The sequence below is a fragment of the Sceloporus occidentalis genome, unplaced genomic scaffold, assembly GCF_023333645.1.
Source record: "Sceloporus occidentalis isolate IW3139 unplaced genomic scaffold, rSceOcc1.0.p SCAF_8, whole genome shotgun sequence".
Lineage (NCBI taxonomy): Eukaryota > Metazoa > Chordata > Lepidosauria > Squamata > Phrynosomatidae > Sceloporus > Sceloporus occidentalis.
In genome coordinates, this window is record NW_028316988.1 from 5,939,194 (window position 1) to 5,965,648 (window position 26,455).

At 40.9% G+C, this 26,455-nt stretch overlaps 1 protein-coding gene across 5 annotated transcripts in view; it reads right to left on the bottom strand.

Annotated features, from left to right (window-relative positions):
* GNB1 (G protein subunit beta 1) overlaps nt 1–26,455 on the bottom strand; it is a 55,047-nt gene that overhangs the window by 14,276 nt on the left and 14,316 nt on the right. For all 5 annotated transcript variants that reach the window (XM_089534343.1, XM_089534342.1, XM_089534344.1 and 2 more), the window contains exons 2-4: nt 6,951–7,058; nt 5,905–5,943; nt 790–896 (exon numbers count right to left, since the gene is read on the bottom strand). In XM_089534343.1, the coding sequence (XP_089390469.1) occupies nt 790–896; nt 5,905–5,943; nt 6,951–7,007 (203 nt within the window). In that variant the 5' untranslated portion in view covers nt 7,008–7,058. The remainder of the gene's footprint in view (nt 1–789; nt 897–5,904; nt 5,944–6,950; nt 7,059–26,455) is intronic.

Below are 26,455 nucleotides of genomic sequence, written 5' to 3' on the forward strand. Positions count from 1 at the left end.
TTTGGCCTGTCTGTATGGGGCCCAAGACAGTATGATCTGCCCAAAACCATCTCACTGAGCTGATTTCAAAACCAAACCCAAGATATCACCTGGTAATGAATAAAATGAAATTGCTTCTTACATCTGAAGCAGAAGCTACTGTTAATTTCAAAAGAAACAAGAATTTAGAAGTGTACTTTAATCTATAGGACTAAATAGGGATGCACAAAGATCATGCATATCCTGTTTTTTAAAGGTGGAGTTGATTGCTTGGAGTAGGCCACTGAACACTTCCAACATATTTACTACAGGCAGTCTATTCTAAAACAATGTTTTAACAAGGGAGCAGGAGTGGGGAGAGCCAAAGATTTATGTAACGTAAATGTTCTTATGACAACACAGATTGGGTTATAGCAGCCAGTGGCAATTCATATCCGTGCTGCTTGCTGCAAAACCAGTATCGCTGAATAATAAAAGTGTCAGGCATTCAGAAAAACAATGTAAAAACAGGCACATGCCTCTTCTATCTTTAGAATGCTCCAGAACTCCTCCAATACCACAACTGTATTTATTTTCCCAAAGGAGAAATGAGCAATGCTATTTTTAAGAATACATTTCAAATACTGCCGCCAACAAACAAAAAAATGTTAAACTCTTACTAAAATCAAAACCAGATAGTCTTAAAGGTGATGCCACATTCCTTTTTCTCTCCCTCCCTTCTTCCTTTTCATATTCAAAGAGTTACAACAGAGGTGGCTCTTATCAGAGGGATGGACAACTGAACATTCTTTAGGCACCAATGAAACTCACCTGGAATCGGTCCCCCAATGCATTGCATAAATTTTAGCCAAGTGTCCTCTCAGTGTTCTTCTAGTGCGCATCTGGATACGACCAACTGGATCAATGTTGGCGGTGATCTAAAAGAGAAATCGATTATAGATATTTGTAAGTGGCAACCACAAGGCTATCTTCTGACAGAAGAACCCTCAACGAAACTAGTCTTCTTGACAATGAACAAAATAAATGCACATTCCATTAAGGCCATTTTGGATGTGCTTTCCTAGTGTACTAAATAATGTTGCCAACTGATCAGTTAGGAGATGCACATTACTATTTCTTCAGAAAGAGGACCCCCATAAGAATACATAATGCAAGCTTTCAAAGCAACACTGGCTTTTTCATCAAAGATACTACAAATCATATAGGAGAGGAAAAGTGACCATGTTAGTTACAAGCCTACATTCTGCCTCAGTTGCTATTTTTGCTATCAGTTCAGCTGCTCTGGACAATGCAATCCCCTTCTTGGCCGTGGGGGAACTGGGGACAAAGGGCAGTAAAAGTCAGATAATAACATTTCAACTCCATTAACAACAGCAAAGTAACTTCCTTTGAGATCCAGGTGATCTCTGTCCCTTTTGAGGTTTCTATCTCTAGCAAAGGTCAAACTCTTTCATCTGGACTAAAATTGGGAACGCCTAAGATTAACAGATTTCCCCAGATTAACAGTACAGAGGCTTCTCGAGAAACTGAAGCCTTGCGTAAGGGAGACAGTGCCTGTATCTTTAGGGAAGTTACATTGCTGCTGCTAATGGAGCAGAAATTTTATTACCTGGCTTTTACTGATCTTTGTCCTCAATTCCCATACAGCCAGGAAGGGGACTGGCCTTTCCCTGCATTGATATCCATCCAGACCATCGTAACCGACAACAGAACTAACATCTGAAATGAAATATAGTCCTGAGTGGCTGACATCACAGTCCCAACACAGAGAGGCAAAGCTCCTTTATCGTGGTTTGGGGAGAGGCTAAACCCGCCAGCACAGAGAATGCCACTGGAAAGTACAACTATGGCCTGTTACAGACTGCCAAAATAAAGCTGCTTCGGGTCTCTTTGGAGGTATGCTATTTAAATGACGCATGGGTCCTAAGAGTCCGGAGGTCGCGCCAAAGCCACACTCCATTCCTAAGCACTGGAGGGCAGCTTTGGTGCAGCTTTTGGATTCTTAGGGTGCATGCATTATTTAAACAGCATGCCTCCACCAAAGAGACCCCAAGCAGCTTTATTTTGGCAGTCTGTAACAGGCCAATGATATGTTGAGTTTTGAACCCCCGACTGGTAGCTGTGTTAAGTCTGCTGCAGCAAGGTCTTGTGGCGTAATCTTTCATGGTTACATTCAAGATGGTTGCTCCCTTTATTTAGATTCGTTTCTTCATCTTGCTTTGTCAGTTACTTTGTCCAATGGGCCAGTGTCACACTGCAAAAAGATCCTTTCATTTTTTTACTATGTGCATACACCATTTTCATTTGTGCTCTACACGGTAACATTCTGCATTGCTGGTCCTTTTGACTTCGTCTTGAAAAACTTTCTTTGGACCTACGCAATTTTGGTATATCATTAATCAAATCTCATCAAGGTAATTGTATCATGTAGCGGAACTGGGCTCCAGCCCATGAAAGCCTCTAAGCTGGCTTTGGGGAACATGTTCATTTTTATAAGATGCTACATGACTCTCCACTGTCTGAAACAAGCATGCTTTCTAAGAAACTACTAATAAAAAGCGTCTTAAACGTATTTCTCCAGAATAAATTTAAGGCTTGTTTGTCAGTAGATTGTAATATGTTCTGGGAACTTTAAAGCAACCTCCCCCCCCCCCCCCCCCGGCCACATTTTAAAAAATAGTCTGCATACTTGTTCTGTCTCCATGTAAACACAGTTATTTAGCTAAAGGACCTGAACAAAGAATTCCAGCTTCCTCTTGAAATATGTCAAGGAAACTTAGTATGGATCAGAATGCTTTCCAGATTTATATTCTGACACGATTCCCTTTCTCTGCTCTATGTCAGGTTCTTGAAGTCTCTTTCCGTGCTTCCATGGTCTAAGTTACAACAGTAACACTGAATCTTGTTCATTCAGCATTTTTGTAAGACAGCCAAACATGATCCCCCCTCATGAATTATGCTAAAAGGCATCCTCACAGTTCAACACCACAAGACAAAATATTCAGGGAACCAATTTTAGCAATGTATGCTTAAGAGGCAATTCACTCGTCTCCTCCCTTCATTACTACTACCAATAGTATTCTTTTACATCAAGCTCTAGCACAGAAAATTTAGCTGACAAGTAATGTAAACCTGCATTCAAAACAGAACAGTAGATGCCAGTCCATTTTATTTATCTATGACCTGGCCACTGGCTGCAAAATGATGAGTGATGTTCTCCTGTTTTTTGCCTTTGAGGTCACGGGTTCTTGTTCAAAAAGTCAATACAAAGCCCAAAAGAAAGCTTGATGGGAGGTGCAATCCAACAAATCTGGAGGGCCACATATTACTCATTCCTGGTTTATGTTAACCTGTTTTGAAAATAGTTTCAGCCTTGGCCTGTTGCAAAAACACATGTAGTTTACCTGTATCTGTGGCTCTTCATGTGGTCATTTGAAAACTCACTCAAATGGGTCTTCCCATAACCTGCACAGATGCTTAGAACATTCTAGAGTTGAGCAAGTGTATTTTTGCAGGTACTCAACCACCTCTATTGTGCAAATCAGTACCACATCCCTACAATTCACTTTAGTTCCACATCTGCAGAGAGGTTACAAGTATAGCAATACAGAGAATTCCCTTGAGGGGAGGTGGGAGGGTTGTGTGAGTTCACAGATGACCATTCAAAGAAAGAGTATTACAGGAAGCAACTTGTGGTGTTTTTCCTCCCTTTTGTGGTGTCTGTGATTCTCACAAATGGGAAATTAAAGAACTTGCCTGAGTGGAGGTTGGGAGGAATTCAGACAAAGAGGGATGTGAGTGTTACAAATAAACACCAATGACTGTGACTACTGGCTATGCAACAAGTGTCTGGAATCACTACCTTGCTTAAGAATGGTGTGGATGTAGCTGTTGCTCTGACTTCTCAAACCCTGTGGAGGAATTATGTCCAATGGTCACAACAACCCACTTAGCTAGACACTGAAAGGAAACCAATTCACTGTGTTTTGTTAATATCACAAAGAGGCTAAAGGTATGGTTTCAAGACCTTTCACCATTTTGGTTGCCCTCCTCTGGACACTTTCCAGCTTCTCAATCTCCTTTCTGAACTGTGCTGCCCAGAGCTGGACACAAGATTCTAGGTGAGCAGACTAGAGCGGGACTATTACTTTCCTTGATCTAGACATGATACTACTACTATTAATGCAACCTAGAATCACAATGGCCTTTTATCTGCTACATCGCACTGTTGACTCATGTTCTACTTGTGGTCTACTCGGACTCCTAGCTCTCTTTCACATGTAGTCTTATTAAGCCAGGTGTCCCCATCCTATATCTATCATTTTTCGCCCTAAGTGCAGTACCTTACATTTCTCCATGTTGAAATTCGTTTTGTTAGCTTTGGCCCAGCTAAATCTATTAATCTTAATCTATTAAGGGGATTTTGAATTTTGATCCTGTCCTCTGGGGTGTTAGCTATTCCTCCTAATTTGGTGTCATCTGCAAATTTGATAAGCATGCCCTCTATTCTTTCATCCAAGTTGTTGATAAAGATGTTGAATAGCCCAGGACAGAACCTTCAATGTCTCTGAGGACAAAAGGTGCTTTAGTACTGAGCCAGGTCTATGTTACATTGCTGGCTGTTGAGGAGCTCAAGAGGTATTAAGGCCAATGTTGGGATTTTGCACACACTGGGCTGGCTGCACATTAGTGGAAATAAATGTACCAGGATGAATGGGCATCAACTAAGGCTGCATCTGCACTCCAGAAATAATCCAGTTTACCCCACTTTAACTTCCATGGCTCAATGCTATGGAATTCTGGTAACTGTAGTTCTGTGAGGCATTTAGCATTCTCTGTCAGAGAGCTCGGGTGTCACAACAAACTACATTTCCCAGAGTTCCATAGCTATTTGAGTTAAAGTGGTGTAAAACTAGATGATTTCTGCAGTGCAGATGCAGCATAAGTTGAAACGGAAGGAGGTATGTGGCCAATAGTGACAGTTTCAGTTCAAAAACCTTGGGAGGAAAAAAGAAAAAGCAGTCTGCCCAAGACAGTGTGCAGTTTTCCTGCCCTAATCAATCTACTTTGAAGTTTCAATGCTAGACAACATTTACACACAGAAACATTATGGGAGTTTTCCAAGGCAGAGAATGCAATGACCATCATTAGGAGACACCTTAATACTACCTTTTGAGAACATCTTCTAAATCAAGCCCTTGAAGCCACAGAGGCCATAAAAATGGGAACCAGTGGCATTACTGATGAAAATACAGGAAAAATATTCCAATTTTACGTTAAAGAGAAAGAAAAGATTATGGAATCTGCAAATATCTCTTTGGGAACAACTCAATAAATAGCTAGAGAGCATTCAACTAAAAAGATTGGATTGTTTAAAAGACACTGCTGTCAGTGAGGCAGATAAAAAGGAACTAGGGATATAAGGGATCTAGAAATTAAAGGGATATGGTACTAACCTGTGCATGTACCACCAAAAGTTCCTTGCTCAGCTCTATAATGTTACTAACACTCTACACAGGGGCAGGAAGACCCATTTATGTAATTCACTAAATGGCAAACCTCAATCATGTTTAAGGCCTCCATTGAGAGCACTATGAGTCTGGAAAAGAAACTTTTTGATCTCATTTCCTTAACCATGATTAAGGTAACAAGACATTACAGGTGTATCAGCATTCTGTATTTCAAAACTAACTTATTAAGTCTCCTTTATTTCAATGATAGTTGAGAACAATTTATTCCAAGTTAAATAGATTATTCCTGTTGCCAAGAGAAAAGACGACCCCCTGAAAAAGGTGACCACACACAGCAATCCCTTAGATGACATTTTTGCTGGTAAGCAAGTTAAAATTGCCACAGCTCCATCCGATGTAAGCCTTTTTAGTTTTAAAAAACTAAACAGTGTTTGGCAAGGTGATGTACACTCACCTGGGCCAATGTAGCATCAGCGCACGCTTTTCTAGCATCCTGGGGAAAGAAAGAACGAAGGGATTGTCAGGGAGGTGGAATATGCTCGCTGAATAATTTGGCACCATGCTACTATTACAAAAGGACAAGCAAATGTAAAGAATCTGGACAGCCTGTTTACTGCTGAAACCCAAAAGCAGTGACAGGAAATGTACATATCCAGACAGTTGAGCAGACAAGCATGTGCACCTTGTAGTAGGAAGCCCTGAAATTATAAGGATCCTATAGAAATCTGCAAAAATAAATAACACAAAATGTGTATAACTGTACTTCAACACATCAAGTTATTGTACTTATACTGTACAGTAACTTGTACTTATAAGTAACTATACAGTTACTTACTAGTTCTTCTAGAACTGTGCTTACAACTGACCTTGTTTCATAAAACATTTTTACAAAGTAGAACTTACAGGACCTAAAATAAATCTGCTTCTTTGAATATTATTAGGCTTTGACACTAGGTCTTCTTCTTTCATAAGGCACAAGCCAAAGAGCTTAGAAATTTACTCCTATATTAAGTGCAGAGTAGCATTGAAATTACAGTAATTACAAAATCAGTGTAATGATTTGACTGTTGACTCTGGAGACTAGGGTTCAAATCCCTGCTCTGCCTTGAAAATCCAGTGGGTGACTTTCAGCAAGTCACATGCTCTCAGCCTCAGAGGAAGGCAAAGGCAAAGCCCCTCTGAGCAAATCTTGCCCAGAGAATCCCATGAAAGGTTCATCTTGGAGTAATTACAAAATAGCAAAACTACAAGTGTTGAATATGTATAGCAATGAACAACTGTTTGGTTACTGTTTTAAAGTTATTTTTTAAAATTCTTGTTCTATTTGACTGCTTTATTATATATTGCTGCTTTATTATATATTGCTGCTTTATTATATATTGCTGCTTTATTATATATTGATTTACTTTATTACGTGCCTTGGAAACATCAGATAAAATTGACTTTATCCAAGGAGTCCAACAATGGGAAAACCGAACAGTTTTTTCCTTAAATACTTACTCTGATTTGGTTTCTCAGTTGTTCCGCCTCCTGGCGTAATTGGTCAAGTTCGCTCATCCTCTCAGGCTAAAGGTGTGCTTCTATGACACCCCTTAGATACTCAAAAATCTGGAGAGAAACATAAAACAGGTTGTGGTCAGAATTTAAATAGCACATTTAGACTGCAGTCCTATGCATATCAATCAGACATCATCCCAAACAATTCACACAAGATTGCCCTCACAGTCCACATTGCTTCAGTTATGTGATGTTGGTCATGTTCAATGTGAAGTCGAAGGCTTTCATGGCCGGCATCCATAGTTTTTTATGGGTTTTTCGGGCTATGTGGCCATGTTCTAGAACTTGGTCAAGTCCACTCATCTCGCCGTGTGTATATTCTGCTCTAAAGGCACACATAACCAAGGACAGGTTCAAGACAATCCAAATTCTGAAGTACAGTACATAAACTTTAGTCCTACAAGCATTGTAAATTATGCAACTTTGCATATGTGCCATACTCTGCATAACTTATTTGGGGTTTATTATCCATGGGTGGGGGATAAAACCTTATATATGGCACTGAAGACTCACTTGTCTTAGAAATGTGAAGCAATTCCTCTGGCCTGACATTGGTGGATTTGCTGAGCCCTGAGGTCTCTTCCAACTCTATGATTCTACAATTCAACTTGCATGCAAAGACCAAAGGTGATTTGTAATATATTTATATAATGGCTGTTTACTAGTTACAATAAATGTATGACTGACTGACTACTGACTGAACATTAAGAAAACAACAACAATGACCACAAATGATGTTACATAACTTTAAACAAGACACTTAGACAGTGAAATATATCCTAAACCTTGGTTCAGCCATTAACCAAAATGGGAACTGCAACCAAGAAATCAGACTAGGAGTAGGAAGTAGAGAAGCTATGAAGAAACTAGACAAAATGCTCAAGTGTAAAGCTAAATCATTCAATACCAATGTCGAGAATAATCCATGCCATTGTATTTCTAGTTGCTATGTACAATTGGGAAAAAAGCTGGACGGTGAAGAAAGTTGATAGGAAAGCTGAAACGTGGTGCTGGAAGAGAACATTGGTCATCTAAAATGCTATGGGAGACAGGATTGCTGCTTAAGTTTTGCATAAGTAATTGCACCCTCACCAACTTATATCTCTTTTGAAGACGTTATTTGATTTGTATTCTACTTTCCCTTCAAAATTGGAACAAGAAATTCACAAAAAGCTTTAACTGGTCTTACAACAAAATCAGCTCAAACTGTAGTTAGAACTGTGGATTTAAAAATAGTATGGGGAGAGGTTTTCAACTTCATGTTTAAGAGTAATCTTGAAACTCAGATTACAGGTATGGATAATTAAAACATTTTACTGGAAAAATCTTAGGGACGTTTAGGTAACACTTAACTATCATAGCAAAATGGTACCATGACAAATTTAATCTACAACTCAACCTTCTTAGTTCCTCACAAGTACTCATGGTTGAATGTACTCATGTTCACCACTGGACTTTTTAACTCAGGAAACAAAGCAAAGCAAAAACAGAATGACACTGTCACTTGATTCAAAGCTGTCTTAGTCTAGATCAGTATGCAATGGGATCTTCCAGCACCTTTGAGGCTAACAGCGTAGGTGTCACTTAGGATAGCAAGTGCTTGCATTGGCATTGCACTGCATATCTATGTATGCAGTTTGAGTCAGGTTATATACTAGTTCCTGGGGAATGAGGATGAATTCATGACCCCGCCGCCCAAAGGGATGATCAAAGACAAGGTTCAAGGAAAATTTCCATGACAATAGACACATGATTCTATGCTTAACAGGGGAGAGATGAAATTTTTCTAAATGTGCAGACTACACATGGTTGAGTCATTATTTCTACCACCCTGGATACTTCTTCTCTTGCTCAAATGCATCCCACGTAGCTTCTACTTTACTGGCCTATCACATCTTCAACCTACTGTTCTTCCCATCACTCTTCAACATGACCAAAATCTCTAAAGATACATGTCCTCCTCTCAGGCAACGTTCTCTTACTATGCAGGAGAGAGGCAAAATAAATAGAAGGAAGGAAGGAAGGAAGGAAGGAAGGAAGGAAGTCTACCCATGCAATTAACGGTAATGCTCTACAATTACTGAAGTACATTCTGCCGTCAAACACGTCACTTATTTCACCAGTATCAACACTTGAAATTCAGAGATAGAAAAGGCTAACCCTAAAACTAAAGTACAGTGCGCCCACATCATACGCAGGTGCATTATATGCTGCTTTCAGCATACACTGAAAGCAGTGTCGGAAGAAGCGCCGCTGTGCGCCGGAAGAAACAATGGCTTGTGTGCCCATGGTACGTATCCGCACCACCACACACTGCCGCGAGCACGAGCCCCATTACTTGTAATAGGGCTCGAGCATATGCGCTATTTCTTTTATGCATGGGGGGGGGTCTGGAATGGATCCCCTGCATAAAAGAAGGGCGCACTGTACCAATTCTACATTTGGTTGCCAATGATACAGTTCATCCATCCATGAAATCAGCACATCAGTGATATAACCAAGAGAACTATTTGCATTCTGCTCAGCCTCAAGAATTGTGATCTTGTAGTTATTATTTATGTATTTATTTAAAGTACGTATGTTTGTCCACATTTTAGCCAAAAAGGCTCCCTTACAATACAGAAATCTATGCCACCAGGCTTATATTCTAAAATTTAGTCTAAATGTGTTATCCATCCATAAGAGACTGAGGGAGAAGGGACGAACAATTGTTACCACTTGAATACTCCATTTTTTTAACCACACCTTCACAGCAATAGTAGAAAAGATACTTAAGAGGATCCTAAGCTTGTTAAACCTGCAGTCCCTGTAACAGTTTCTACGTAGGACCAGGTCCGAATAGTCTGCCTTGTGGTTGCAGTGTCACTGTTAAATCTCAATAATCTCTTGGCTAAGCTTAGCTACTCATTCAAATCCAGTTAAGATGAAACTTGCATGCTGTTCTGAGACTTGTCCTCCTAGAAGAATGTGTGATCCCTTTTCTGTTTCTTGCGAAGCCAAGAAATATAATCTTGCCACCAGAGGCTGGCTCCTTCTCCTTGGCTAGAATAGACCTTCACAGTAAGTAATCCAATGTGCCATTCTCCACTGGCAGAGGAGGTGTCATCCAGAAAAGAGAATAGCCCTAGGCTAACCAATGCATGGAACGGACATGGCAAGAGAAGATAATTAATATATCCTGCAGCTGAAGGATGCATGAGCTGATGCAAACAATTAATGCCTGGTAAAGGTGGAAAGAGTGATACAAGTGTCACCTCTACAAATTTCCTTGGGGGGCATTTGTTGAGAAGGCTGAAGAAGTAGCTGCTGACTGTAGAAGGACCCATAGGCTAAGAAAATACAAGCCTCCCACATCCCTAGTTCCTTCTTTCCAAGAGGAGAAAGAGGGAAGGAAGATGAATTCTGACAAAGAGGGGAAATAGCCAGAAAAAGATGAGCTTGGTTATGATCTTTCCTGGGTGAGGCAAAGGAAAGAACTGGAGTTACGGATCAGGATACTGATTCACTTCAATTAACATAGGCTCCCTTGCCTGGAATGAACCCTTTCCTGGACGGCTCCTTCTCTGCCAGCTGAGAGAGACTTCTTTAGAGTATCTTGAACTCTGGGCAAACTCCTATGGGTGAAAGCTATCTCCCTACATTCTCATCTCAAGAGGTGTAAGGCTTTATAGGCCAAAACCAACCATGTCTGAATGCAAAGATATAGCCGTGTTTGTAGAACCAGGATGCAGAGAGATTTTGCAGCACCTTTGAGATTAACTGAAATAAAGAAGTTAGCAGCATGAGCTGCTCCTCAGATGCAAAGGAGACTGACATCTATGAAAGCTCATGCTGCCAACTTCTTTATTTCAGTTAGTCTCAAAGGTGCTGCAAGATCTCTCTACCATTGCTTTTATAGTTACAACAGGTTTTACTTGTTGTTTTATACAAATGTGTCTGAAGCCACTATTCAGTACCGCAGTTTGGACTAGCTATTGTTGTTGCTGTGTGCCTTCAAGTCTTAAAAAAGACTTATGGCGACCCTAAGGCGAACTATCATGGGATTTACTTGGCAAGATTTGTTCGGAGATGCTTTGCCATTCCCTTCCCCTGAGGCTGAGAGAGTGTGACTTGCCCAGTGGGTTTCGTGGCTGTGCTGGGAATCGAACCTCGGTCTCCAGAGTCATAGTCCGACACTCAAACCACAACAGTTATGACTATATTGTATGAGAAATCACACTAAAAGGTGACATGCTAAGAAAGGCTCTTCAATGCAAGGTCACCTAATTATAAATCCATTTAATCCACTAATTTAAATCCTATTACAGAAACTGATAAAGGGAGAACACACATTCACATGAGGAACAACTTGCTCTGCAAACAAAGCATTCTGCTTTACTTTCACTCGAAATCCTGGCAAGATCAGACTTTATCTTTCTACCACCGTAATCCTAAAAGGATTTTTATCTTTCTACTACCTGCCTTTAGTATCCTAAAACTCCGCATATATGGTTCTGGTGAGTGTGTGGATGAGAAACCCACTTCAGGGACCGAAACCAACATGGATACAAGACTAATCCAAAAAGCAAGCTCTAATGGGTTTGTTGTGTGTTTTAAGTCGTTGAGAATCTCACAGAAGAATTTTAAAAGCATTTTTTAATTAAACATTTCAACAACACAACCATGAAAACAAATATTTTGCTTGATTTAAAATAGTATGGAACAACTCTAGTTACTTCTGAAACCAAACAGCAGAACTTTTACAGGATATACACTGGACATTACTGATATAAATGTGTATTTTCAGTGGCATGTTGTTAGAATGTTATGGATATGTTCCATCTGTGAAACAGCCCATATTTAGTGTATGTTTCTATCATAATTCTATCATGTGTGGCTTCGTCTTTGGGTTCTTTGCACTTGTTTTTCTTACAGTTTATTTCCTTTCTAGAATCTGTCTTAGTTTGTAGAGAAGCTATGCCAATGTGAGAACCACTATGGTGCACCAGTTTGAGTGCTGGACTATGATTCTGGAGACTGAGGTTTGATTCCCATTCAGCCACGGAAACCCACTTGGCGACCTTTGGCAAGCGACATTCTCTCAGCCTCAGAAGAAGACCCCATCTGAACAAATCTGGCCAAGAAAGCCCCATGATAGGTTTACCATAGGTGTTCATTCCACCTGGAATAATGTTCCGGTGCTAAAAAGACTCATTTAATATGTTCCGGTTTTAAAAGACTGGTTTATTGAAAGAAACCCCACTTAAACTTAGCAGGTTTCAACTCGTATAGCTAGTGAGGATACAAATGTAAAACTTGTACTACAATAGCCCCAACTGCAGGCTAATATATATCATGGAGCCAGGTTGTTTTCTGCTGTTCCAGAGATGAGAACACAAACCAATGGAGTCAAATTGCAATAAGATTCCACCCAAACATTAGGAAGAACCGCTTTACCCTAAGAGCTGTTCAATAGGGGAATAGGTTGCCTAGGAGGACTTAAACTAGGCTAGATGGGCATCTGTCAGGAGTGCTTTAGTTGGGTGGCAACAACATGGCATCCCAGGGGCTCCAAGGTGGACATTTTGTCAAGATGTAGCTGTTCTTAGTCATTGATGCAGGCCAGTCCTCCCTCTTTCTGGCCAACGAAATAAAAATCCTAAGTTTGATTAGCAAGACAAAGAGACCTTTCAATAACATCCAAACCGAATACAGCTGCATCTTGACAAAATGTTGTAATAATACATATGTTGAGTCAATAAAGCATATATTTTTTGGTCCTGTAGTTTTACAAGGAGGCGTGCCAGAATCCGATTATTAAACTACTGAGAAAATTTGTTGGATGCTTTGCCCAATTTTGTATCAGGTACTTGGTGGAAAAGGATAAGTCCCCAAATATAACATTGGCAGTTGCTAAATTTCTTCCAGAGGCAAAGAAGATTAGAGCTTTCCATGTGCTTTAGATAAAGCTGATAGCAATCATTTGATTGTTTTTATTGTACTATGTATTCCTTTTGGATAGAAAACTTAGGCTAACTGCCAAATCAAAATTAATTGCTATCAAAATCAAATTGCAACCTAATTATTTACAGCTAACGTTGTTATTCAAAATATGAATATAACCTGTATTCAACAAGACTGAATCCGGTAGTTCTTCTTGGCTTGGAGCCTAGAAGCCTAAATGATAACCAAACAGTTACAAATTTTGTTTACAGTGAAATGATAGGACATTTATTTATTTAAGTTAATTTTAATAAATTTAACAGCTTGAAATAAGAAATACATCTCACACACACACTCACATTATGAATGGGGGCATTGCTTCAAAATACCAGCTCAATGGAATAAATTGTGTGATGAACACCAGCATGTTATGTGTTTTCCAGCAACAAGCTATATCTTTTCTAGCAGCAAGTAGTCAAAACATTACAAGGTCCTTATATAATAATCAAGTCTTCACATTGGAAAAATATATATTAAGCAGCCCTAACTCTGATAGAGTTTCTATCTGCTGCTATGTAATTTCACCTAAGTCTTGAAAAGCTGCTCCTTCAACAGCAGAAATCACGGGGCAGCCCCAACACATAATAAGGAAATACGTTCCTATTAATCTGTAACTGCTCCAACACTGAGGAGAGGTGTTATAGATATAGATGATAACATTAGTGAGGTTATGTACCAGCCATATAGGATTTTCTTGCAGACAGTCAGACATTTGAAGCAGCCTGACATCCACATTTGGCACCAATCACTGTCTGCAATGAACTGATTAAAGTCCTACTTCCATTTTGTTTCTAAACCTTATACATTTTAGTAAAGAACAACATATGTTTATCAGCAAGCCTGCCTTTGCACTTTCTTCCTTGATCGTTCTTAGTATGTGTTGCAGGTCAGGAAGGTTTTCTGCTAGTATTATAGGCCTGTTACAGACTGTCAAAATAAAGCTGCTTTGGGTCTCTTTGGAGGTATGCTATTTAAGTGATGCATGGGTCCTAAGAGTCCGGAGGTTGCGCCAAAGCCACACTCCATTCCTAAGCACTGGAGGGCAGCTTTGGTGCAGCTTCCGGATTCTTAGGATGCATGCATCATTTAAACAGCATACCTCCAAAGAGACCCGAAGCAGCTTTATTTTGGCAGTCTGTAACAGGCCATAGTTTCATCTGCATATCTTAGATTGTTGGTGTTTCTTCCTCTTATTTTCACTCCTTCTTGTGTGTCCAAGCCTGCTTTTCTTACAATACATCCTTCATAAAAGATGAAAAGGTAGGGTGATAAGATGCGGCCTTGCCTGGTCCCTTTGCCCATTGGGAACCATTCTGTTTCTCCATCTTCTGTTCTGACAGTAGCCTCTTGTCCTGAGTACAGATTCCTCATCAGGACTATCAGATGTGTTGGCACTCTCATGTCTTTAAGGGCGTTCCATAGCCCTTCATGATCTATGCAGTCAAAGGCTTTGCTATGGCCTATAAAAAGCACTTGCTGATTTTCTTTTGGAATTCCTTAGCATGCCCCATTTGCCATCATACAATAAATAAATAATAAATAATAAGATAATAATAATAAATAATAATAGAAATCATACACTTTTATTAGTGTTTCATAAAACGTGATGTCTTGCCCCTATCATTATTTATTGGTTGCTTAGAAAATGCATCATTTCAAAGGTATAAAACCCAGGCTATGGATGGAGCCATGATAGTTAAAGTGGTGCCAAACTGCTTTATTTCTGCAGGGTGGATCTATCCCTAGTCCAAAATCCAGACCGCTCCAACTTGATGGCTCCCTAAGTAGTAAAAGAAATGCTACTATGGCTTCTCTATGGTTAGCGCATGGTAAACTGGCTACCTTCACTAGTAATACTTGGCAGGTGATATAGGGCTGGAAGAAATCCCTCTCAGTTGCAGCCTTGAGTTGCCTCTGAAGGAACAATCCATTTCCCATTTTCTGTCCTGATTTTCAGCTGTTATGTTTTAAACTTTTACATATTTTGACAGCTATAAATATTTGAAGTGACAGAGAGGTATTTAATAATTCACTGAAATTTTGTGGTTGGTTTCTCTTAGTGAGGAACATTAACTCTCTTTCTAAAGTTACAGTTCTCAGAATTTAGTGTGTTAATGGGGTTTATGATTGATCTTCATTTTTAGAGTTTTCACCTATATTCTATGGCTTTAAGGCACAGAAACGGCTGCAAGGTTTCAGTTACTTGTCATAATATGATCATTTAGTTAAAGTATTAATAAATAATCCCTACTGGGATTCATGGCGAGATTATAGATTTTAAAAAAGCCAAAATACGCATACAAAATGCTCATGGATATCACAGCCCAACACACAACAGTGTGCAATAAAGAAAAGGTTCTTAGAAAATTATTTTCTGCGCCGGAAACGACTAGTGTTGCATTTCCATCACACACACAAAAATTGCATTCTTCGCTTCAAATCCATCATCTCGCTTTCTGGAGGAAAGACTGGAGGATTTGGAGATGTTACTTACACTGAAAGCCATCTGCATAGATGGCTGCCATCCAGATGTCTGGATAGTCTGGTTCAAAAGATCATACTGTGAGCGCTGCACTGCTTCCACAACTGGAGACTGCAATCAAAGTCCAAAGACTAGGACTGGGGAGGACAGAGCTATGAAAGAACTTGACACGGGTCTAAAGTACCATGACAGGACATTGGCTGCTAATGTTAAGATTGTCTAAACCACTACATTCCCCACCACCATGTACGGATATGAGAGCTGGACAGTAAAGAAAGCAGATGGAAAATCAACTCATTTGAGGATCCCAGCCAAAAGGACAAACAAATGGGTCCTAGAACAGATCCAGTCTGAACTCTCGCTGGAAGTCAGGATGACTAAATGGAGGCTGCCATACTTTGGACACACCATGAAAGAAAGACCCATTAGAACAGTCAATGAAGGCACGCTATGAAGGAAAGGCTCATAGACATCTTCATGAAGAAGATAGAGAGCTTCCTACTACTGGGAACGCTTTAGTTGGAGACTAAGCAGGGGGTTGGAGTTGATGGCCCATGAAGCCCCTTCCAGCTCTATGATTCTATAAAGAAATTAAATTCTATGAAGAAAAGGCAATGATGTTGAGAAAAGTGGAAGGCAGCAGAAAAGAGAGGAAAACTGCAAGCCAGATGGCTAGACTCTCAGGGAGACCACAGGCCTAAGCCTGCAGGACCTGAGCAGAGAGATAGGGAGACTTGGAGATGTGTCATCGACAGGGACACCGACACCATGAGTTGAGGTCAACTCAAGGGCAGCTAACAATATCTGCTTTAGGCTCCATGAATGGTCCAAAACGAGTGTAACAACATCTAAAGAAAGCTCAGCGCTTAAAACTGATTTTGAAACTGTTTGGAGCAGTGATGTTACACAAGAAGTAATCACCCTTTTCATTCTTTTGAGGCAGAGCGGCTCAAGAAGATGTATGATGGAAGTGAAAGTTTTTCCCCATTACTATTTGGTTTACTCTGATTAGTAAAACCCACTTTAAAAAAACAGGGATATCAAGTATTTATATAGTACAGTTAGCCTTCCACAGTTGTAGCTTGGATTTTTTGTTGCTTTGATTAATATGTTCTCTCTAGGAATCTCTAGGTCCTCTATCAGAAGCTGACCATAGAATTGTGCTGGAGAACCTAGAGGTTCATCACTTCCCTAGGCACTTATAGGTCCTACAGCATGATTCTATGATCAACCTCTGGCAGATGTTGACCACAGAGTTGCACTGGAGGACCTTGGCGACTCCTAGAGAGGTGTTCTCTTAGGTAAAAAGAATACTGTTTTTCTTATTTGTGGTAACCCCAGTGAATGAGAGACGGTGAAGTCGTCAAAGTGCCTAAAAAATCTCACTGACTAAGGAGGATCAGTATTAGCATCCCCATACTGCAGAGAATGAAAGAGATGCCTACAGTTCCATAAGATGCAAGATCGCAAACAGGGACTTCCTCTTTCTGGTTTTACTTTTTCCCATAGCAGAAGTGTTCCTCCACTTTTGGCACCCTATTTCCATTCTGATTCATTTTCACCCATGCTTTCAAACCCTCGGAATGGCACACGCTGCCAATCAACCACCTCTAACGCATATATACAATATGGTAGCAACTGGTTGACTAGACTGATTGAAACCAAGATATATGACATCCATCAAAAGGCAAAGCTTAGTATGAAAATTGGAAAATTCCTCAATTGAAAAATCCAAGAGCATGATGGCTTGTTGTCACTGAAGGACTGTCAACATAAAGAATGCACAGAACGAAGTACTGATACGAACAATGCCTCTGGAATAAGACATCAAAAGAAGTTGTATTTGTTTCCTAAAGTCAGGCCTGTGGCCACCACTGGCTTGTAATTTTAACGTTCTTTTTAGAACGTTTTCTCTAAATAAGGAACTTGGCGTGGCAACAGGGCCATCTTTTTCTTCCCATAATTTCTTATTGCCATTAATTTTGCTGCACTGCATGAATGTTTATTTGGTTGCGTAGTGTATTTTCCCTGACATGGACACACCTTAGTAACTAGACAGGGAGGTTTTATACCCAAGAAAGCAATGCATGTTGTAGATATGTTTGACATTCAGTTTAGAAAGCAGCCAATTGAGGGAGAAAAACATTATAATGAGAGGACAACACCTCAGATTTAACATACATTGGATGACGTAATAACATTGAATGCAAGGATGCATCCTCTTCCTTTGGCATAGTCTTCTCAAAAACATACATCATTTATATTGGCATGACTCCCCCTCTCTCAGCTCTCCCACTTTCTTTATAGAAACCTATGTCTGCTCACAAAAGGATTTCCTTTTACTTGGAAACTGAAGGGTAATAAAACCCAATGTTATTTTTGTAACAGTTCTAGAGCTTTGCAGAGATTCCCCGCACCCCAAGCTACAGAAGGCCGGCCTTCGAACAAAGACATACTTTTCCGTTTCTTTCCTTTTTTTCAGATCATGTTGAAAGGTCCTGCTGCGTACATTCCAGTTCTCCAAATTGCGGGTTTGTGCCAAGCATTCCAACACAAGCTATTTGATAAAGCAGCTGCAAGTGAGAAGGGCACCATGGGTATTCGCATGTAGGCGAGAACGCCAAAGGACCAATTTTCATTCAGATTTTGCTTGCTGGCAAAAAAATCCCTATCCGAAAACCTTCCATCCATTTATGTCACTGAAACGATCAAATCAGAGTTCAAAAATGAACACAGCCAAGCCACTTGAAGACTTCTGAACGTAGGGAACACAAGACAAGGAAAGTACACAAAACCATCCTACCGAATGGTCAATAATCTACAATGTGTGTTTTGTTTTTCAAACCGTGAAAGCAACTCTGGCAGTGATTGTCAGATATCCCTAGGAGAGGGATGGACCTGTGGTTGCTCCTGTCCAAACTGTTCTAAGCCATGAAGGCTTCAAGGAAGCATGGGCAGAGATAATGGCTGCAAGAGCAGCAGACCAAGAGCTAGCAAAGGAAGAGCCCAAGTAATGACCAGAAAGAGGAGGAGAACGAGAAGTTTGTTTTCTACAGCTCCATAGAACAAGACATGCAGCAACGGATGTAAGCTACAGGAAAAGAGATTCCACCTCAACATTAGGAGGACATTCCTGAGAGTAGGAGCTGTTCAACAGTGGAAGACACTCTCTCAGAGGATGGTGGAGCTTCCTTCTTTGTAGGCTTTTAAACAGGGGCTGGATGGCCCTGTACTTTGACTGTGTATTCCTGCATGGCGGGAGGAGTCTTCCAACTCTATGATTCTTTGAGTCTATGAAAAGAAAAACTGGGAGAAGGGAGGGAACTAAGAGATGTAGCGACAGGAATGATTTCAAATAATCAGTCACTCTTTTTGTGGTAGACTTAACAGTACTTAACAGTATTACATGAATTTTGAAATACTCCATAGCACCTTGTCAAAGCTGTAGAACCAGCCTACATTTAGGTCTATGGGGCATTCTCAAACGTTCAATGGTAGGAACACATGAAAGATACATCTTCATTCAGCTTTTCAAGGACTAAGTGAATTTCCTTGGAAAGAGAAGAGTAAATACTACTTACAGAAGATAACATCAAGAAAACAACTGGCGGTCTGAAAGGTTAAGTGTCATTCTGGAGAAGAGCAAAATACAGAGTAGTCTGCACCCATTAAGAAAACATAGCTGAAAACACTGTGTTTTCTATAGCAATAGCTAACTGCTGTATTCAAAAGACAGATGGAGCAAAGGTTGGTTTGGTTGAGTAGTCTCTATATCAAATCTTTACCTTCCAATGCACACTTTATGTTAGAAACAAATAGTTTCTATAACAAAAGTAGTTATAGAGATGAACATACTATACATTATGATTTTACATGTAATAGTAATACAGTCGGGCCCTCCACATTTGTGGCTCTGACTTTTGTGGATTTGATTATCTGTGGTTTTGACCAATATGTTCTCTCTAGAAATGTCTAGGGGCCCATACAGACAGGCCAAAATAAAGCTGCTTTGGGTCACTTTGGAGGTATGCTATTTAAATTATGCATGCATCCTAAGAGGCCAGAAGCCATGCCAAAGCCACGATCCAGTCCTTAGGACAGGAGCGCAGCTTTAGCGCAGCTTCCGGACTCTTAGGACGCATGCATCATTGCTCCAAAGTGACCCGAAGCAGCTTTATTTTGGCCTGTCTGTACAGGCCCTATGTCTTGCTGGAGAACCTAGAGGTTCCTAGAGAAAACACTTCTCTTGGCATTTGTAGGTCCTCCAGCATGATTCTATGATCAACATCTGGCAGATGTTGACCACAGAGTTGCACTGGAGGACTTGGAGTTTCCTAGAGAGGGGTCCTTCACCCTGAACTTTGTTCAGCAGTCAGCTAGCCAGCAGTGTCTACCTCAGCTGTGCCCATGTCTCAGTTTCTTCCTCCTCCTTCTCTCATACATGAATACAGCAGCGGTCCAGGCCTGCTCCTCCCTCTTGCCCACACCAGCCTTATAGCTAAAGGAAGGCTGGCTGCTCCGTTGCTGCTCACAGGGAGACAAGGGACCAGCGACTGTCCACTGCCATGTGCTCCAACTGTGGACTCCAGTCAGTTTGTCCCAAAATAACGCCAATCTGAACCACAGAAACAATACCCTGATCCAAGCCTCACAAGAACATCCCAATGGCTGCCACCACTACTAGAGAAACATGTGGCTAAGAAAGTGAGCTCATGTGGGGAGACGAAGAGCAGAAGACACCACCACACGAAGCTATAGGCAACGCAGCACAGTGGTTTTAAAGGAGTTAGAAAGGAGAAATTCCATGGAGGCCTCATTCCCATCATGGTCCTACAGGCGACTGGTTCCTCTTCTCTTTCTTGCCCACCAATTCGCTGACTGAAGATCCCCCTGCTGTCCCCCTTTCTCTCATGGCTCCCCTGGATCTTTCTATCATCTCCAGGGGGACAGTACCACCCATTTTGGGAACCACTGCTTTAACTAAATTTAAAGCGTTCCTCTTTGACAAGGTTGTCAAGTCATGTCTGACTGTAAGGGGCGGTGCTCATCCCCTTAGTAAGCCAAGGGAAACTGAGGCCTGTTACAGACTGCCAAAATAAAGCTGATTCAGGTCTCTTTGGAGGTATGCTATTTAAATGATGCATGGGGTCCTGAGAGTCCGGAGGGCGCGCCAAAGCCACACTCCATTCCTAAGCACTGGAGTGCAGATTTGGTGCAGCTTCCGGATTCTTAGGATGCATGCATCATTTAAACAGCATACCTCCAAAGAGACCCGAAGCAGCTTTATTTTGGCAGTCTGTAACAGGCCTGAGTTGTCTAAGGCGACTTCGCGGTCATGTTGGACAGCATGACTTAACGGAAGGCTGTTACCTTCCCACCGGAGTGGTACCTATTTATCTATTTGCATTTTTACATGCTTATGAACTGCTAGCTTGGCAGGAGCTGGGACTAGTGATGGGAGCTCACTCTCTGCCACATGGTGCTTGGGTTTCAAACTGCCGATCTGCGGACTCTGCGATCATTAAGAGTCGGCATCTTCACCATTGAGTCCCTCAATGCTCCAACTAAATTCAATAATAAATTCCTAGGCTGGTGTGCCCATTTAGGACAATAGCCCTTACACCTAAACAGCGCACTGTCAATAGCTGCTGTGGGCATGGCAAACTAAGAACACAGCTGGGAACTGAAACAAACCCTGCTGCTGTTGATATTGTGCCTTACCTTTGCACATCTCTTAGGGAACTCCTCAGCTGTACAGAACACAAATCATTATTATGTTCCCTACATGTTTGCTTTGGCCAGTTTGAGGTCCCAATTTAACCCTTTTCAACAATGTTTGTATAATATATAGTCATACGTATTGAAAACGTAATAAAACACACATTCTGAATTTGTATTAAAGATATTTTCTTGGGCACAGGGCTCTGTTCTTAATGGCACTATGTCTCAGGAGCTTTATTTCTCAACAACAGTTAACCCTCCAGTGAACAAAATTGCCAATTAAATCACAATGTCTGACTCCTGTTTACCACTGGCAAAGAGAAAAATATGCTGAAAAACAAGTTATAGAATTTAATCTATATGGTGCAGATTTATATTCTGCTTTCCCACCAAGAGGAAAGCTCAAAAAGGGCTACATTTGGCAGCCCAATATAAACTAAATAGTTAATACTGTAATTACTGCACATTACAAAGCATTGGGTATTAAGAAAAGACAAGATATACAATCCCGTATCCCAATAACCCACCCCTAAAATACAATTAAAACAGTTTACAGATTAAAACATACCTTAAAATACTAAACAAATCAACATTTAATTGCATTTAAACTACTGTACATGAATAAAGCAGAGACCGGTGGAGAAGGAGAAGAGACAAGAGAGCAAGAAAGAAAATAAGAACGGAACAGTGTTATTCCAAAACAAAGAGATGACTAAGGGTTCGATTAACACAAGCCTCATGTCTTCACAAACTCAATTATTGTTGCAAACATTACACACTTGCTCCCTATTCAGAGCTGCAGGGCCGTTTCTTCCTTTCTCTTTAAGAGTCAGAGAAAGGAAGCCTGCATGAAATAAAAGACAAGAAATGTTCATGATTACTAATGAATATTGGAAGGGGATCAGAATTAAAAGGAAGCCACACCCTTGCGCTGCACACAATTTCAGACCACATCCAAGTTCTTTGTGTATCTTGCAGAAAACCAGAACGTGATGCAGCTCAGATTTGCTTTGCAATTCTAAGTTCACTTTCAAAAGAGGGCAGAAATTACAGCTTTTAGAAAGCAAACCGTTTACAAGAGTCTGAGCATCACAGAAAGGTAAAGATAAGGCAAGAGGATGCAAAAAATTCTGCTATGCAAGGCTATGATTTATTTAGTACAATCCATTTTTTAAAAGTGACCTTCCTGAAAACAACTTCTTACCTAACTTTGAACTTATGTCAGGGCAAAGTGTTGAAGAGTCAGTGGTTCATTCTTAATGGAAATGGCAATTTCAGCCCCTTTTGCTCTTGCTCCAACTCTCCATGGTTGGAGAAGAAAACCCACCCTCCAGAGAAATATTAAGAGTAGATAGAAATCTGTAGGAAGAAGGGGATCCATGTAGAAGCCACTGGATCTAGTGGGTATAACTGGGTAATTCCCAGATCATCTGGGACCCAGTAGGTCTCCTGGAGATCAGCCAGCTGTCTCCATGTGGCTCAATTGTAAATGTACTTCTGTTGAACAGAAACAAATGTATTTCCAAGATATATTCCAACCAGTTACTAGACTTTTCTTGCCCATCCCTTTCTGCCACCATTACACATTATAGAATAATGCAACCAATAAACAAAGGATACTGCCCCAAAATAGCTTGAAATGTAAATTTCAACCTGGAAGAGAAAAGAAGGAGCAGCAAGGGCTGATATCACATAGGAAATTCAGTGGTACCAGTAAATTAGCTACTAGGAAGATTTTTGTTGTTGTTGTGACTGCATAACTATCTTACTGTTGAACGCATTTTAAAAAGCGTTCTTGTAAATGCCTCTACACTAATGCACAGAGTATGGGAAATAAGCAAGATGAACTTGAACTCCTAGTACAACAAAGCCAATATGATATAAGAGGCATCATTGAAACCTGGTGGGATGAGTCTCACGATTGGAATGTAGGAATAGAGGGGTATAACCTTTTCAAGAGAGATAGGCCAAACAGGAAAAGAGGAGGAATAGCATTATATGCCAGGGACATTTACACCAGTGAAGAGATCCAGGACATTAATCCTGGAAGCCAAGTGGAGAGCATCCGGATAAAAAATTCACTTTTGATTTTAAACGCTTACAAGTAACCACTCTCCTAGACAACTAGTCAGGATAACCAACTATGCACAACCCACCACTGGGACACATGTTAATTTTTGGCAGGTTTAGTATCCAAACGTCTAATATGAAATGAAGATACGGTTAAAGTATCCATGTATCACTCTGCTGAATCACAGTCCAGTAGACCCTTTAAAGCAAATTCCAATAGCAGTGCACTTCTCTTCATTAAAAACAATACAAATTACATGAGTGGAAGCAATCTGCTGCAAACCGCTTAGGTAAGCTACTTGGAACCAGCTGTGGCACACCAAGCAAAGTAAACCTACAATGGACACGGACCATTTTGTACTAAACACACAAGGCTTTTGAAACAAACAAATAGTTGTTTCTATCCATTTAAAACAGTGGTGGGCAAAGGGTGGCCTGCAGGCCCCCAAAAAATCCACTGGGGAGTGAGGTGTTTCTATGACATTTTGCAAGGCCTCTGGTCCCTCTCCCCCAAACCTTCAGTTCCAGACAACAGCAGCATCCCACAAGGCCAAGAAAGCAGGACACAACAAGGGAAGGACGGGGAGGGTTGTGTGAATTCACAGATGACCACTCAAAGAACTAAGGTTACAAGTAAATGGCCTTTCTTTCTTCTTCATGGTCTCCATGACTCTCACAATTTGGAGATTAGCAAGCTCCTTCTTAGGGAAAATCACATAGAATCATAGAGGAGTGTCATGCCAAATAAAAATGACACATCTCTCAAGTTGTTGTGTCAAACATGAAAACGGCACATGCTGTCTGAGGCAAAGTTGGCAGTGCAGCCTGTTCAGAGACAGCTAGAATTGTAGACAGCATGGACGTTAGAAGTGGATGGCCTAAATTCAAAGAGCATCCAGAAGTAGCAGGGACACTGGGACCAATGGACTTAGGCAGCATGGAAGGCTTCTTAGAGAAAGTCACATCGAATCATAGAGTTGGAAGAGACCCCAAGGGCCATCCAGTCCAATTCTCAGTCAAAGCATAGCCGACAGATGGTCATCCAGCCTCTGTGTTAAATGCTGAATAGAGAGTCAACACATATGTAGGTAAATCCCGCTGACTCAACTTTAGGTCTAACAAAAGATTCAATCCCTGTTTTGCTCTTTGAATTTAGGCCATCCACTTCTGCAACGATGCATAAAGCAGACAAAAAGTGACTCAAAAAGGTTTGATGGAGACTTCCAAACGTCCATGCCGTCTACAATTACAAATACAGGTATCCGCTCCTCATTCAGTGCTACAGCTAGAAAATATGCCCTGTGACAATTAGGAAACTGTTCACAGAAGCTCTCTCCTGTAAAATGATGAAACCAGGCATCCTGGGTGATGCAACCATGGTAGATATTTTGAAGGAAGGGAGACAAAAACAGTTCAGGAAGTGAATGTGGTACATAATGTGAGTTTAAAATATGGGTGTGTACAAGGTCAACTAGGATCTCTGGGCAATCGGCAGCATCAGGAAAGATATTTTATTCCTTGATATTTAACAATAGCAGCAATAAAATATCGCCCCACCTATCTGTGAAATTTTATTTTGGAAAGGAGCTTGAAGGAACCAGGGGTCGATATCTGCATGGAAATCTATGAGCTCTGATCAGTTGCGGGTTCAGAATATTTTAATTCCAAGTGTATACTTTCTACATCAGCCTCTGCTTTGAACAGATACTAGGGCATCTAGAAAAACAGAAAACAGATCCTATAAGCCTGGCATTGGTCCACACCACTTTTAAGAGATGCTGAGGAAACCATTTCCGACATAAAATGGCTCTTCCAAGCTTGGACGTTCTCTTCTCAAAGGGCCTAACAGCAAACTGAGATCCTACCTTTATAGCAAGTTATGATCCTAATGTGGATATTAAACCAGATCCACATTTGAAATAAACCATTAAGAATAAAGGGCACAGTTTTAGACAATTCTGTTTATATTAGCTAAATGAGAGGCTTTTAAAAGAGTTGATATGCCTGAAGGTTTATTTATTTATTATAACCAGTGTAGGAGTTAACTTATGGTGCTATACAAATAAATGATAACGACAACAACAACAAGTCACCACCTATTGACTAACATGGGCTTGATCTCCCATGGTTTTTCCCATCCACAGGGTGGCCTGAAACCAAACCTTCATGGATGGGAAGGATATTGGCTAGTTGGTAGCTGTCCCTGCCACCCTTCTCCAAGTCTTTCCCTCTCCGCCTCCTAGGAAGACAACACTGCTGCTAAAATTTCCATCCCATGGTGCCCATAATCCGTGACTGAAGCGGCTTCTGCCCACCATTTTCCTGCCTGCTCCCTCTGCCCGTTTCCCCTGTTGATGGCTTTCTGGCTTTGTTCTCCTCACTCAGCCTGCAGACCATTGCCTCCACTTGCTGGGTGCATTTGCCCTGTCATGTCTGCCCCCTCAGGCTCCTGATAGTGATGTTCAGCCAAGGTCTGCTAGAGTGAGAAAGGCAAGGTGGAAGCAGGGAGTAAGGCGAAGGGGCGCTGGATGTTGCTGCTTCTGCAAATGCCTCCTCCTTCCCTCCCAACACTTACTCTAGCTAACTTGCCATGTAAGGGAGCAAGGATTAAGGCAAAAGGGGTACTGGATGTTATTGCTTCAGCAAATGCTCCCTCTTTCCTGCCACCTCTCTCTCTCTCTAGCGGGCCTCAGCTTAACATCGCTGTTGGGCCCTAAAAAGACAGAGGCAGTAGGTGACAGATGGGCTAGAAGGGATGTTAGCAGGAAAGAGATGGAGAAGAGTAGGATGGAAAGGATGACAAGCCACTGCCACTGCTGCTGATCCAGCACTGCCGCATCTGCTGCAAAGATCTCCTTTAGTGTTGCCATCTTACTGCTCCTTCACAAGAGAAGAACATTTTTAAATCTGAACATGTCATGTTTTTAACTTCTTGAAATGGTTTAATTGTTTTTTAAACTTCCCTGCACCTCCACGAAATCTGAGGGCTGACTGTATTTCAAACAACTGCATTTATTTACAGTATGCCTGAACTGGAGTCTGAAGATAAGGTTTCCGTTAGGATTGAGAAAGGAGAAGAAAATACCAGGATTTCGATTCTTCTACTAGGGGTTTGATTTTATTACTCATCCCAAATAATTTGAACCGCAGAAGTCAAATAATATACCTGCCTAATCAAGAAATACAGCAAATC